Source organism: Phoxinus phoxinus (genome assembly GCF_949152265.1).
Source record: "Phoxinus phoxinus genome assembly, chromosome: 13".
Taxonomy (NCBI): Eukaryota; Metazoa; Chordata; class Actinopteri; order Cypriniformes; family Leuciscidae; genus Phoxinus; species Phoxinus phoxinus.
Window position 1 is genome coordinate 9,587,437 of NC_136888.1, and position 14,820 is coordinate 9,602,256.

General features: G+C 34.5%; 1 protein-coding gene across 1 annotated transcript; it reads left to right on the plus strand.

Annotated features, from left to right (window-relative positions):
• The first annotated feature begins 3,034 nt into the window (after positions 1–3,034).
• On the plus strand, positions 3,035–14,465 carry fndc4b (fibronectin type III domain containing 4b). The gene is made up of 6 exons (XM_079633266.1): positions 3,035–3,717; positions 6,125–6,240; positions 6,374–6,578; positions 7,322–7,411; positions 8,364–8,500; positions 13,601–14,465. Exons 1-6 carry the CDS (start codon positions 3,645–3,647, stop codon positions 13,640–13,642), a joined length of 663 nt encoding a protein of 220 aa, XP_079489392.1. The 5' UTR covers positions 3,035–3,644; the 3' UTR covers positions 13,643–14,465.
• The last annotated feature ends 355 nt before the right edge of the window (positions 14,466–14,820 follow it).

Genomic DNA, 14,820 nt, shown 5'->3' on the forward strand with positions numbered 1-14,820 from the left:
CCACCAAATGAACTTTGACTCATCAGCTGTAAAAAAAAGAAAGAAAAAAAAAGAAAAAAAAAGATTCCCCTCTAAAAGACAGACATTGACACACACCATAATATAATAACATTGCAGTAGCCTATACTATTCCATTCCATCTATTATATTCTGTAATCACAAATGCTATTCTTTTCTCACATATGATGTGAAATATTCAAGTATTTTAAATGTCTTTGTTATTATAGCTCTAGTTAAGACTATATGAAGTCAAAATATTGCCTCTTCTGTTCCGCTCGCACAGTTCGGTGTTGTATTCTATGAGAGATTCTCCAGATCGTGATGTTTGCCGTAGTCTATCGATGTGCAAGTTTGAATGGCGTCATAAATCGCGTCTAACCGATCTGGTGTATGGCGCTCCAAATGTTCCATTCGCCGACGTATGAGGTGTGATTTGTGCATTTACTTTGCAAACTAAGCAATCACCGTGTCGAACGTCGCCGTACCTTGACGTGACCAATGACGCGTGATATCGTGCGTTAGAGTTTTGCTGCATCTAATGGGGAAAATGCGTCCAAACTAAATCTTACTGAAAGCTTGTTTTTGGAGATATCAACCTCAAATTTGGAACTTATTTAGTTTTATGGTTTTGATTTTCAGTTTTTTTTTTACTTCAACATATTTCATAAAACAGATTTATATACAATATTAATAATTGTCATAAACTTAAACCTATATAGCTTTTTTTTATTTCACTTGCCAATCGTCTTCTTTAAAATAAGACCAAAATTAAGTCTCCACTCCCATGCTTCAAATTTTTTGAGTGTCTGCACATGGACATTTATTATAATGTTACAATTATAATTATTATAATATTATAATAACAATTTATTATATATTATATATATATATATATATATACAGTACACACACATACATATAAGGGGTCCATAGTGAACAAAAATGTCCATGTGCAGACACTCAAAAAATTTGAAGCATGGGAGTGGAGACTTAATTTTGGTCTTATTTTAAAGAAGACGATTATATATATATGTGTGTGTGTGTGTGTGTGTGTGTGTGTGTGTGTGTGTGTGTGTGTGTGTGTGTGTGTGTGTGTGTGTGTGTGTGTGTGTGTGTGTGTGTGTGTGTGTGTGTGTGTGTGTGTGTGTGTGTGTGTGTGTGTGTGTGTGTGTGTGTGTGTGTGTGTGCAATTTAGGATGGGTAATTAGTTTGCTTCTGTTCATCTTAACTCAGAACTTCAAAATGAAGTTTTGTTGTTTCAGATTTCGTGAAACTCAACTTGTATATTTGGCCTTATACCTAAAGCATAATTGCACTGATTACTGGCAACATTGTCCATTTGTATTGTATCAATTCTACAGCAAACCAGAAATTATAAAATAATAAAACAATTAGACAAAGTGGATAACATGTTATAATCTTACAGTGGATACAAATTATCAATACTTTTCACACAATTCAAAGAATAAATATCTGAATTTATGATTTATAAAAATGTCTTTAACCTCTATTTTTAAGACTGCCCCTCCCCGACACCCGTGGGACACTTGCCATTCTACATTATAACATGACTATAACACGCGCTTTTACTCTTTCCGTACATTTTTGGGTTTTAGAGGTTTAATTGAAAGCAAATATTAACATTACTGCCCTAACTATTAGGATATCTACTTCATAAATATTTGGAATATTATGGAAACATAAGGTTCTGGGGCCTCATTTATAAAACTGTGCGTAGGATCCTTACTAAAAGTGTACGTGCGCCCAAAAGCCAAAAATGGCGTGCGCAAAAAAATATTCAGACTTATAAAACCGTGCGTACGCCAGAACCTGCGCAGAATTCACTTTATAAATCCCAGTCTGAGGAAGATTGTGTGCACATGTGTCTCCTCCCCGAAATAGCCATATATGGAGCTTACAACGCCTAGTTTTACTATGCATATCCTCATTTGCATATCATTTGCATATGATTATTCATCCACGTGATAACATGTTTAACGGTACAAGACATTAGGAAATACGGATGTGCCGTCACATTACATTAATAAAAATAATTTAGTAGCCTATCCTTGCCTTGTTTTTGAATAAATAAATCAAATAGTGTAAAATACATTTCAGAGAAAGTTTTTCTCAATCTTTTCCACTGACCAAATAGTATTTTTAATTGATTTATATTTTTTATGGAAACAGATAGACCTTGTTGTGCATTAAATTTGCACAATCTTCTATTATCATGATAAGCAATAATCTCTGAGGTTAAAACATTAAAACACAGCATGCCAAAGGAAAAGTGTTCAAAAGCATTGCATCCACAACAAATATTTATAGGCTATTTATTGAATATATATATTTTTTTAAACTTTTCAGTAAATGTCATGTAGTTTAAGTGTTTAACTTAAGAATGGCATATTTAATCTAAATGTTTATATCAGAAATAAAACATAGTTTAATCATTGTTTTATGTAGCCTATTTATGATTAGGACTCATAATGAAGATTTACGGTTTTACTTCATCTGCCGTTCTGCGTCAGTTTCACTAAACGGCCCAACGCGCTCGCTGGCGCGGACATTTAAGGTGTGGATATTTGCTTCAAGTGATAGGCTTGGTGAGTAAAATTATATTTGTATTATCTTTCTGTATATGTATAATTTTATTTCGATTTTCGGTCTAAAAGTGACCAAAAAGACATTTAACTCCAGCTCACCATCGGTGTCGCCAAACTGCTCCATCTCCAAAACGTTCGTACGCATGGGTCAGAGTTTGCGTGCAGGTGCGCACATTTTCCCGTCAAGTTTGTTTTTATAAATCACAACTTATGCGTCGGAAGTGGCGTACGCCTCTTTCTGGGCCTGTTTTGTGCGTACGCAACGGTTATAAATGAGGCCCCAGGCGTTTGTGAACACTTTGGCTTGCCATATGTGAACACTTTGGCTTGCCATACGTATACACGTTAGTTCACCTCTCAGTTTGCTTAGCGATCGCTAAAAAGTGCACAAATCACACCTCATATGGTTAGGAAATAAATGACACAAAGCGAGCGCCATACTGGTGAGGGTGTTTTTACTGCATTCATCCCGGTGCAGGTTCGTGCGTCATGCGGCTGTAGAAGGTGAATGAGTGACTGCTGAGAATCAATCAGTAACTGGCCACCTGTGGGTCATGTGCCCGCGCTGCAGCGCAGATTTATTGGTATTCTTAAAGCGTCGAGCGAGCGCATAAAGTGAGGAAGGCGAACGCGAGCTTTGTGATGGACGCCATGCGCGCTTACGCGTTACATTAGACGCGCAGCGAACATGTAACTGGTGGCGAGGCTGACGATTCTCGAGTTTTGTTGTAAACATAAAAAAGTGTGATTTCATTAGCTCTTAAATCACTGAAAATAATCGCAAAAGGACGCGTCTTTCTCGCTCTTTCTCCAGCTGATGCGGATTCGGATGGCAACAGATTGAGGTGTTGGACATCACTGCGTGAATGCTAAAGAAGAGAGAAGATTCTGCTGGTTTATTAGATTGTTTATCATCGTCACAGTGTAGCAAAGAAAATGCGTTGTTGATAATCATGTGATGATTGGAGGGATGCTAACTTCAGGTTACTTTTCCTTGGAAATTGGCGTCACTCATCTGGAATAACTCTTGAGGAAGATATGATTCACCTATTCACTTTTATGAGCCTTGTTCTATCTCTGTTTGGATGCCACATCTGCTTTGCAGGGGCGAGTAAGTAAACTTATGTTCCTTCTGTCGAATAAATGTCCTACAGACTGATAATAAAGATCAAATGCAACGTGCATCTATACTTGTGCGCTCATGTGTTGATCATCACGAATACAGTCTATAAGCATTCTGTGTTATATAATCCTTTTAGTGTTTTTAATACAAGCCTTCCCCGAGCCAGCAGAGGAAGACATTAAGGAAATTGTCTTTTACTCTGTTAGTCGTTGTCTTTGATTTGATTTAATGGGCCAATAGTGCTGAGAGAATGACCGGTGCTAGAGCATGTCAATTCGTGGCATTTAAGTGCCTGTGCGATATGGCATGTTTTTAAGGGAAATAGCGTTCTTTATTCTGCTTTGTTGTATTAAAGATGATTTGATCCATCTATTATTTTTGTTTCTTAATAGATTACAGTCACTGAAGATCTCATTTTGCACACCCTTCGATATGCACTAAAAGTCTTTTAAAGTGCTTGCCATCCATGTACTGCCAACCCTTACATCAAAGTTCACAGTTAATTGAAAGACTGACAGCTCTCTCAATGCACTTATTCTTAATTAGACAATCTTACAAGAAAGCGCTTTCTAAGCTGATTTATGTTCATGAAGCATTGACCTTGGCACATTACAATTCGCTTCATTTCTCTTTTCTTGGCAAAAACAAGATAAAAGGATGAGTGCGGATACTGACGCAATGCTTGCTCTCTTGCTGAGCTCTGTGACTGTGATTGATCCTAAAACACTGGCTGAATTGGCCAGGGCTGCAGTCTGGTCTTATTGGGGACAAAATTATTTAGTAAAGCTAAATTATTTAGCTTTGAAATGGAAACATATGCGTTTAGTGTACTGCTGATATAGTAGGTCTCTATTATAACATTTTGAGCTGTACCGTACACTAAAGGTTAATGCTTTTTCTATTTATTTCTGGTGTATATTTGCACTTATGATCAATATGCACTTTGTGCACTTTATTTTACAGTGTTTTTGTTACACGTTACATGCCATTTCTATACAGTTTGCATAATTACATGCAACCAACCCTAAACCAAATGTGCTAACCCTATTGTAAGTACATCATGTAGCCTAGTAAATGAATATTACTCAGTACTTAAATTTATAATTACACTGAAGCAAGGACAACTTAAAATAAAGTGAAAACTGCACTTTATTAGTCATTTCAAAACTGATGTGCATATTCACACACACAGAAATAAATGAATTTGTGTTAAACTTTCTGTTGATTATGCACATTTTTATGAGCCTTCTTTTTTGCTCCAGGATGTAATATTAGCAATATAGCCTGTTTTATGCATAAGGTCATCTCAGTAATTGAATTGTTCTAACTTCTACCTCTTGAAGTAATATATGCCAATATATGCATGAGCTCTGGTTCGAAAGCATACTTAAGAAAATAAAGATGTCAGTGCCTTTGGATGTGCATCTGGACGTACAGTATTAGAGCTTATGGTTCACAGGGATACAGGTTCAAGTCTGACCTGGGTCATATCCCATATATAGTAGCTTTTTTTAATTTCATATACAGTATAAGAAATAATTGGATATCGACAAAATGCCAAATGTTAAAAATGTATGTAATATACATGTTTGCAAATTATAGACCAAACAAGTCTTGCTCTGCAACCCATTTCCTGTCAGTTTTTAATCTTTTGTGCATCATAATGTTCTTTTTCTATGTTCTATACACCTATAAAATAAATGTGCAAGAGTTATTTCTACCTTATCTGACCATTGAAACATTACTTTTTAGAAACATGGTTTTTTTTTAATAGTGCATATAAAGCAGATTTACATCATGCTTATAGTGCTTACGTCATGCTTATAGTGTTTATAATGTTTTAAAGTCACTATACTGAACACATTCAGCAACAAAAAAATATTAAAAGTGTCACAATGCATTAGTCTTTATTATTTGGATCTTTATTTTAAGAATATGTTGTTGGGTGTGACACAACCTACTGCATGTCCTTTTTCAGGCAAACACATTTTTCTCCTTGACACACGAAGTCAGAGATTTGGCAAAGCACTGTGGATTGGAAGTAATTTTGACCAACTGAGTCACGCTTATCCCATTAAAGAGAAGAATTAAAATTAGAATTAATTTGCATAATATCCATCAGAGTGAATCAGCTGAATACAGAAGTGTTGCATATTTATGAACTGCATTATTGTAGTTGTTCATTGAGCCGGTGTCAAGTTGGTCCTTGGATGTCTCGGGGAAGCAGAGACGGGATGAATCTATAAATACTACAAAGCGTCTCAAAATCCCTCACAAGCATCATCCATTTACAACAGTAACATGTTAAATATAATGTTTTTAAATATGACTTTCATGGAGTGCATCAGATGGTTGTGCTAAGAAATTATTCATGCTGGTGATTTGTGTTTCACAGACCGCCCTGCCGCTCCTGTCAATGTCTCTGTTACACACCTGCGGGCAGATTCGGCCACCGTGTCCTGGAATATTCTGGACGGAGAGACCGTAATTGGCTTTGCCATCTCACAGCAGGTCAAACAAAGTTATTACAATGAGATTCAGCCCTACGGGCCTTTATTACAACCAAGGGAGTCTGACATTTAATATCTGCAATAAATATGCCCTCTAATGCATCTTTAAATGTGTGTATGTGCGTGTGTTTTAGCGTCAGGATGGGTTGATGCAGCGTTTCATTCGTGAGGTGAACACGACCAGTCATGCTTGTATACTGTGGGATCTGGATGAAGACATAGACTATATTATCCAGGTCCAATCCGTCGGACTCTATGGAGAGAGTCTGGCCAGCAAAAAGATTCACTTCAGGACGCTTAAAAAGTCTGAACATTTTCAATCCACCATGATGGATCAAGGTAAACATGTCTGTTAGATCAGCATTAATACAATGCCATTCATTTTATAAAGCACATTTCATTTTTTTTTTGTGAAAGACGCTATTGAGTGACTCAACCAGCACATGTTTCAATTTTACAAATAATACACAAACATGAAAGTTTGAAGTAGAAAGATTGAAAATCTATTTTCTTGTATAGCTTAATCCAATAAGCTTTGTTTTATGTACATCTTTGAAAAATATTGTTTGACGGTGCATTAGCAGCTCAAAGCTCATAGACATACAAAGTTCTGTCATGAAGCTCTAGTTGAACTCAAGTCATTCTCTATAGGGCACAGCTGATTGGTTCCTGCTGTTTCAGTAGCCAATGAGCTTGCTGCTTCAGTATTTGTTGTAGCATTTGCTTCGAGCTTTCAGAAATCCTCCAGCTTCCCCAGCTCCACCTGTATAGATCTGCTATACGGCTAATTCATGTACGCTATATTGTACAAGAGCAGCATGTCTTACAACAGCAGTGTGTTGAGTGTGTATTGACAGTAGCAAGTCCCGTACATTAATCCTTTCTACTTAACATCTTATCATCTACTTAGTCATCTTATCCATTATTATGGCGAACACTCCTAGAGTTGCCATGACTGAAATTAACTAAAAGCCACAAAACTGTCTAATTTCTTGAGTTTGATAATAAATAACATCACCATTAATTCTGACATGATCTCTTTCATCCTCTAACATGTGTTGTTGTCTTGTTTTCCTGATCAGATGACCCTGCGGTTGAGGGTTTAGACATTTCCAGGCACCTTCAGACTGGAGAGATACTGATCATAATGACTGTACTACTAATGTGGGCAGGTAAAGGACATTGTCTTGGATTTACATAATCATTATAAACAAGTAACAAAAAAAATATTCTGGTTGCAATTATATTCGTGATATTGTTTACCAAAGGAAATAATTTGACTTGTCCCCCATTTAACCATGTAAAGCCGGATTTGATACATCAGGCTTTTATGGCTCACATAGTATGATATACAAGAATATGGAGCTCATTTCAATATTATTCAGAGGCTCAAACTGAGCAAAAATATGCAATTTAGTGCAGTTGCTGATATTTATATGACCAAAAAGTGAAATATTAAGTTGAAAGATGAAATTCTGATAGCTTGTAATGTAAATCAACGAGACCTTTATATACATATATAAATATACAAAAAATATATATAAATGCATATAAATATCAGTTGTCACTTTATATCTCTCAATAATATGTCTTTGTAACATGATATTTAAATGCTTAGTTTATAATCAAAGTAGTATTTTTTTATTCCACAAATAACTGTTCCTCAAATGCTGGATTCATCACATTTGATACTCACATTTTAAGATAATTTTTCTAAAAAATGATGTATGGCTAATCAAGTAATCAAGTGTGTTCGGTCCTGTAAGTGTTCAAGTTGAAATAACACTTACAATATAAATGTTTTTCTTATGTTTACTTTATAAAAATCAGCAAAGTTGTGATCATGCTTATAATTTCGAGGCCTTGGAGATTTTCATATCAAATATGAAACAATAGGCTTTACAGGGTAGTATCAAACCGGTAACAATATTTTAACTTTCTCTGTTCTGCATTTCAAACATTTTCCTAAGTATTGCTTTGTTGTTGTTTTTTTACAGTGACCTTAAGAAAACTTTTGTCCTTTCAAACTCAATTGTGATATCCAGATGGAAGATAGTGTTGTGTTTTAATGAAACGTATCAGATCTGCGTCCCCGTAATCAAACTGATCTCTGTCTTGCTGCAGCTGTGATTGTGCTCTTCTGTAAGCAGTATGATATCATCAAAGACAACGATTCCAACAACCACAGTAAAGAGAAAAGCAAGCCGCTGTCTGGCCAAAGTACCCCAGAGTACCATAACGGAGGCCTGCTGGGCAGCAAGGTGAGACCTTCACCACTGACCAACACTGTGGCTTTCACTGTGGTCAGTGTTGCCAGGGTCGCGGTTTTCACGCACAATCGGGTTATTTTCACGGGAAATGTACCGCGTACTTGTGTAATGTACCGCGGCCGCCAAATGTTTATCTGTAGGCAAAGACAATTATTTTATTGAAAGTGTGTTGATCCTTGGAATGAACACCTGGCAACCTAAAGACAGCGGAAAGAGCGAGTGATTTTATTAATCTTTGTTAATGTTAGTTAATAAAAATACAGCTGTTCATTGTTTGTTCATGTTAGTTCACAGTGCATTAACTAATGTTAACAAATACAACCTTTGATTTTAATAACGTATTAGTAAATGTTGAAATTAATATTAACTAAGATTAATAAATGCTGAAGAAGTATCGTTCATTCTTAGTTCATTTTAACTAGTGCACTTTATTGTAAAGTGTTACCACGTGTTTTAAGGCAAAGACTATCTTATAGACCTAGCATTTTAATCTGCTAAATGCGACTATTAGTCAAAAGGGAATAAATAAATTATGAACATCATGATTTTCTGTAAAGCTGCTTTGAGACGATGTGTATTGTGAAAAGAGCTATATAACTAGCCCAAATTGGACTTGAACTGACTTTTATGGATGGCTATGTCATTCATATTTATAGCTTGCATTTTAAACAATTTATCATGCCATGTGCTGAAAATTACAATCAAAGACAGAGTAAAAGAAGACTTAACAGTACCAAAGTTTATAAAAGGAAGTAACTGAAGAGGGATAAAATACAGATTAAATTATTAAATAAGCACATATATTTATGAACATGATTCAAACAAAATCAAAATGTTTATTAAGGACCTTTATGGGAATCCCGCAGTTGTCAACTGTGATTGGACGGCGGTAAATTGGGCTGGTTTGTCATTCCTTTTGGGCGGGGTTTGAGTCGGCTTTGGGCTGGAAATTTTTCTGGGACCTGGCAACCCTGACTGTTGTTTCCAATGGAATACTGCATTATCTACACCAGTCATTCGTGGGCGCGTGTACCCTAGGTGGGGTACGTGTGCAGGTTCCAGGGGGTACGCGATTTAGACTTTGCTTGGTTTGTTCTGCATTGGCGGGATAGGCATGATGCCAGGAACACCGTCAATCGCACCAACATCACCTCAGCCTGGCGCATTAGTCGCTGCAAATGTGTCCATTTACAACGTGATTTTGCAGCGTTGAGTATTGTAGCCAATTACTGGCATGTCTGTTGAAAGTAATGTCCAATCAGAGGTGTTTAAGTTAGTTGTGAGAATCCGCCCAATATTCCTCAAAACGCTGAATGAGTTTCTGTTTAGTGGCAGTTTAAGTTCTACATGCTGACAAACCTAACCCATTATAACAAACAAAGCGTAAATGCATTGTGAATTAGACATTTATTGTGCACTTTAGTTCGATTCTTTGAATAAAACGGGAGTTTTCGCACTTGTGCCAAAATCAGTTGCCAAAAAGGAGCGCTCGTTGTGTGTAATTCACTGGCAATTTAAGAACAGTTATTGTTTTTCATGAGACTTTGTGAGGCTACTTCACAAAACTTGTGAAGTTGTGAGGCTACTTCACAAACTTTTTGTACAAACAAAACTTTTTTAAACGTAGTGGTTTTATAATGTCTAAATATAAATGTAAAAGCAAAACGAGGGAAAAAACGGGGAATGGAAATAAGTTCTCTACTGGTTATAGTGGTTATTTCATGTCTTTTTTATTTTTTAATAAGTGTTTTCCATCAAATGTTGTATTTAAAATATTAAAATTTAAAATGTGTATTTTGTCCAGTCTTTTTTACCCACAACATTGATTTGTTGGTTTAGTGCCAATGAAGGGGGCCTTATTGATGGGGTTGTGGGGGTACTTAAAGTCCCCCTGTGGTGAAAACCGAGTTTTTAATGTTGCTTATATGTCTATGTGGTGTTTTTAATATGATTTAAGACAAGCCATGTGCAAATTCATAAGTCAACACCATTGCTGAGTATTTTCTCTTTAAAACTGCAGTGAACCAAAGACGGGTTTGAAATCGCTAGTGTTTCTGACGTCACAAACTACCTTGTAACCAATCACGTCAACGTGGCGGCTACATTAGCTACAACATTAGCTACACATTATTAGCTGTTTGATAATGTCAAGCATAAGGCTAATCATATTAAGAGTAATACCATTGTGCAGCGTTTACCTTAGTAAGTTGGCTGAACGGATCTCTGAGCTGGTGTGAGTGAGTGGAGGCGGGGCTAATTAACATATTCATTGATCCGTGGATAGTAAATAAAGCCCGGATGTATTTTTACAGGAAAAAAAACTTTAAAAATGTAATTTAGGTGGTCAACTATTCATTTTAAGGGATAAAAGTATTGAATACTGAGTAAACTATAAACTATACAGAGTTCTTCAGTCACTGTAATTTACAAATGATTGTTTAATTAGCTTGAATGTAAAGAGTTAGATCATGTTCTTTTATGCTTTGTATCCTAACCCTAACTGATGTTTAATGTATTTGTAAAAAAAAAATTAAGGAACACTTAATATTAATGTAGCTAATTAATGTCCAAGAAAGGATGGTTAAAATCACTTAATTAATAACATTTTCCGATTTTATGTGACCTAATCTAAAGTGAGAAAGTTATATTTACTCATAACCATTAACAGCTCCCTTTACTACTGGACTGAAATACTATACATCACTTATATGGTTAATACATTGTTAACAAAGCATGTAAAAAACAACTCTTTGCATATGAGCTAATTAAACAATATTCATCCTATCCATATATATTATAAACAAAGACTATAATTACCTATAAACTAATGGTTTGCAAATGCTTTGTAAGTACTTTATTACTGTATACCTATTATGAAGTGTTACAATTTTTTATGTATTCAGCAAATATTAATCAAATAAAATGATTTTGCATTTTTAAATTCAGTTTTATGTAAATACTGTATGTCTTAACTCTATGGTCTGATCAAGTCACGCAGAGATGTTAAAAATCACACCTGAAATTACTCTCGATTGACTCATCACATTGGAATGTACTGTAAGGTTAAATATAATATATCTATAATACAATTGTGATATTCATTCTTATTGTCCATAACATAAATATTTGATTCTCTCAAAACACACGGCTACTTTCCAAAGGACGTCAATGTAAACATGCTGTTACTGTCTGAATATCGCATGTTTCATTGTGGTATAAAATACTGTACACTGCATAAGTTGACGATGTCATACAGGTATTTCAAATGCAGAAAATTTGGTAACACTTTACAATAAGGTCCCAGTGGTTAACATTAGGTCATGGGCGTATAGCTTGACATCTGGGCTTTTGATTTGGTCATTCACCATATTAATCACATTGTAGCTTTTCAATAGTAAACCTACATATTCACACTCCGTGTAAGCTCGTATATATGCAATATTGAAGTTGTTTTAACCAGATGCATCGCACGCAGATTACTTGTAAGGGCTATGTAAATGTGTGTACTGTGTATATATATTATATATACCCTATATATTAGGGTGCCACTCAATGTAATGGATTTTTTTTTCATGTTAAAGGTCTCACCCTCTTATTTACTGGTAGCTCAATCAATGAGCTCAAATGTTGCATAGTAAATTTTATCGCAAAAAAAAGCCATTTTATTTTAATTTTGATCACTGCCATGACTTTCCAAATCCTAACAAGTCCACCTTTACAGCAGTTATCTTAGGGAAGCGGTTGCTGCCGCAACATCCACATCTGCAGACATTAATTACTGACATTTTGGTCACTATTTGACATAGTTTGTGTTCAACTGATTGTCTGAACTGTTGATTATTAACTGTAGTCTACTTTTTGAGGATTTTTGGGTAACACTTTACAATAAGGTTAATTTATTAAACATTAATGTATTAACTAACATGAACTATCAATGAGCAATACATTTGTTACAGTATTTATTAATCTTTGTTAATGTTAGTTAATAGAAATAAAGCTGTTCATTGTTTGTTCATGTTAGTTCACAGTGCATTAACTAATGTTAACAAGATTTTAATAAACTATTAGTAAATGTTGAAATTAACATTAACAAAGATGAATAAATGCTTTATAAGTGCAGTTCATTATTAGTTAATGTTAACTAATGTAGTTAACTAATGTTAACTAATGAACCGTATTGTAAAGTGTTACCGATTTTTGCAATATTCTGATTTGTGATGTCAAAATTAATGATAGTATTGGAAAATGTCACATATTGTAAAACTTTGTCCGCGTTGAGCTACCACCAGTAATAATCATTAGAATACATCCAAATTTTGTTCTTTTCACTTTTATCTTTTCACAGTACTAACACATTTGGGGGGTGAGAGGATGAAAAATAGAAGAAAAAAATTGAGTGGCACCCTAATATATATATATATATATATATATATATATATATATATCATTTTTATTTTTTATTAAGCGAATAAAGGAGTGAAAAATGACCCTCTGCCTTAAAACAGACATCTGTTTGCCTGTTACCTTCCCAAATGCAGATTCGGCACAGAATAACTGTTCATTTATCTGAAAAACAACCACTTGAAAAGACTTACATTAGGCTATATGCATATTTACTTTCAAGTTGAAAATATAATTTATTTGTAAAACTATATCGTAGTATCTTCCAGTCGCAACTCGCAAGCTACGCTCATGCTCATTAGGTATGCATCAACTAACCTTATCTATACAACTTTTTTACATGTATTAATGTTACAGCAGAAGTTATATACAAATACAAAAATGCATTCATTGTTAGTTCGTGTCAGCTCAGGTCAATTATTAATAATATTAACAGATACAACTTTTAATTTGAATAATGTATTAGTAAATGTTGAACTTAACTTTGACTAAAATTGTTAAAAGCTTTAGAAATATTTTAATTGTCAGCTAATGTAAACTTATTGTAAAGTGTTATGGAAAATTCACATGAATTCTGTAAAAATAGTAGTATTATTATACGTGCAGCTCAACCATAAAGATATTCAATCTTGCCTCAGTATTTTATTGATTAATTTTTTCTAATCTCTGACCATTTTTACTCTTTTGTAGTTCCAGAGGACATCATCCTCCCTCAGCATCATCAAGGTTTAACCAAGGCATCGTCAGCTCATCTTCTGATACTCAACTCGAGCATTAAAGGCAATATTAGTGTAAACCTCTCAGCTCCCTCAGCCAAATCGGGAATTGTAAGGTATACAGGTATTCAGTAGTATACTCCAATCAAGAATAATGTCCTGGACAATACCTCTTTACCTATAAACTATGATCACAGGAGGGGCTATTGGTGCTATGAATATGATTGTGGAGTTCAAACACTGGCAGCCAGATATACAGCGGTTTAGATGTGTGTATATGGATTGGTTGCGTGAATGTGTTTCGTTGAAAGAGGATGAACAATAATAATAAATGTGGCATTTCTTATGTAAATTATTACAATAAATTCATTGACAGTAACAAAAGTGGCCTTATATTATGCATTAATAATTTCTAACCAATGTGAACTGTATATCAATGGCTTGTTTTGTGCTTTAATGAAGTATTAGCACTGTGTTATTAAATGTAGAGTTGATTGTTCAACAGAGGGGTTTACCAGTTCACATGTGTTCATATGGTTTGGTGTGTGGCATTTCTATGACAAACTAGTAACGTTTCTATTAGTAGTAGAAGCCTATGTCTACCCTGATATTGTAATGTGTTAAAAGAAAAAAACTATTTTTTTTTCTTCTTTGTTCACTAAGTGAGAACTAAGTTTGATGAAGTTATATACAGTAAATTAGCTACACATCGCTGTAGTGTTGGGCAATAGATAAAGAATGTTGTTTAAATACTGTATTTCACTGCAGAGGTTAGAAGCCAAGTTTACTAATATTCTTATTCTCAATCCTACTTTCCAATAAATGGAAAATGGAAAAACCATGAGTTTTGACTGTTGGTTCTTACAGAGGCAGACATTTCATATTATATTAAATCATACATATATATATACAATTAGGGCTGTAAACGATTAATCGCATCCAAAATAAAAGTTTGTGTTTACATAATATGTGTGTGTATTGTGTATAATTATTTTGTATATAAATACACACACAGAGAAATATTTGCATTTATATACTGCATATGTATTAACGTCTTAAATATATACATGCATGTGTGTGTATTTATATATACAAAATAATTATACACAATACACACACATATATTATGTAAACAAACTTTTATTTTGGATGCAATTAATATATATATATATGCTGTATATAGACAGACAGACA

Bases quoted from the DNA above. Each gene is read 5' to 3' on its own strand.
- fndc4b (XM_079633266.1), top strand. From the start codon at position 3,645: ATGATTCACCTATTCACTTTTATGAGCCTTGTTCTATCTCTGTTTGGA. The intron at 3,718-6,124 runs GTAAGTAAACTT...TGTGTTTCACAG, and splicing joins CATCTGCTTTGCAGGGGCGA to ACCGCCCTGCCGCTCCTGTC. The intron at 8,501-13,600 runs GTGAGACCTTCA...ACTCTTTTGTAG, and splicing joins GAGGCCTGCTGGGCAGCAAG to TTCCAGAGGACATCATCCTC.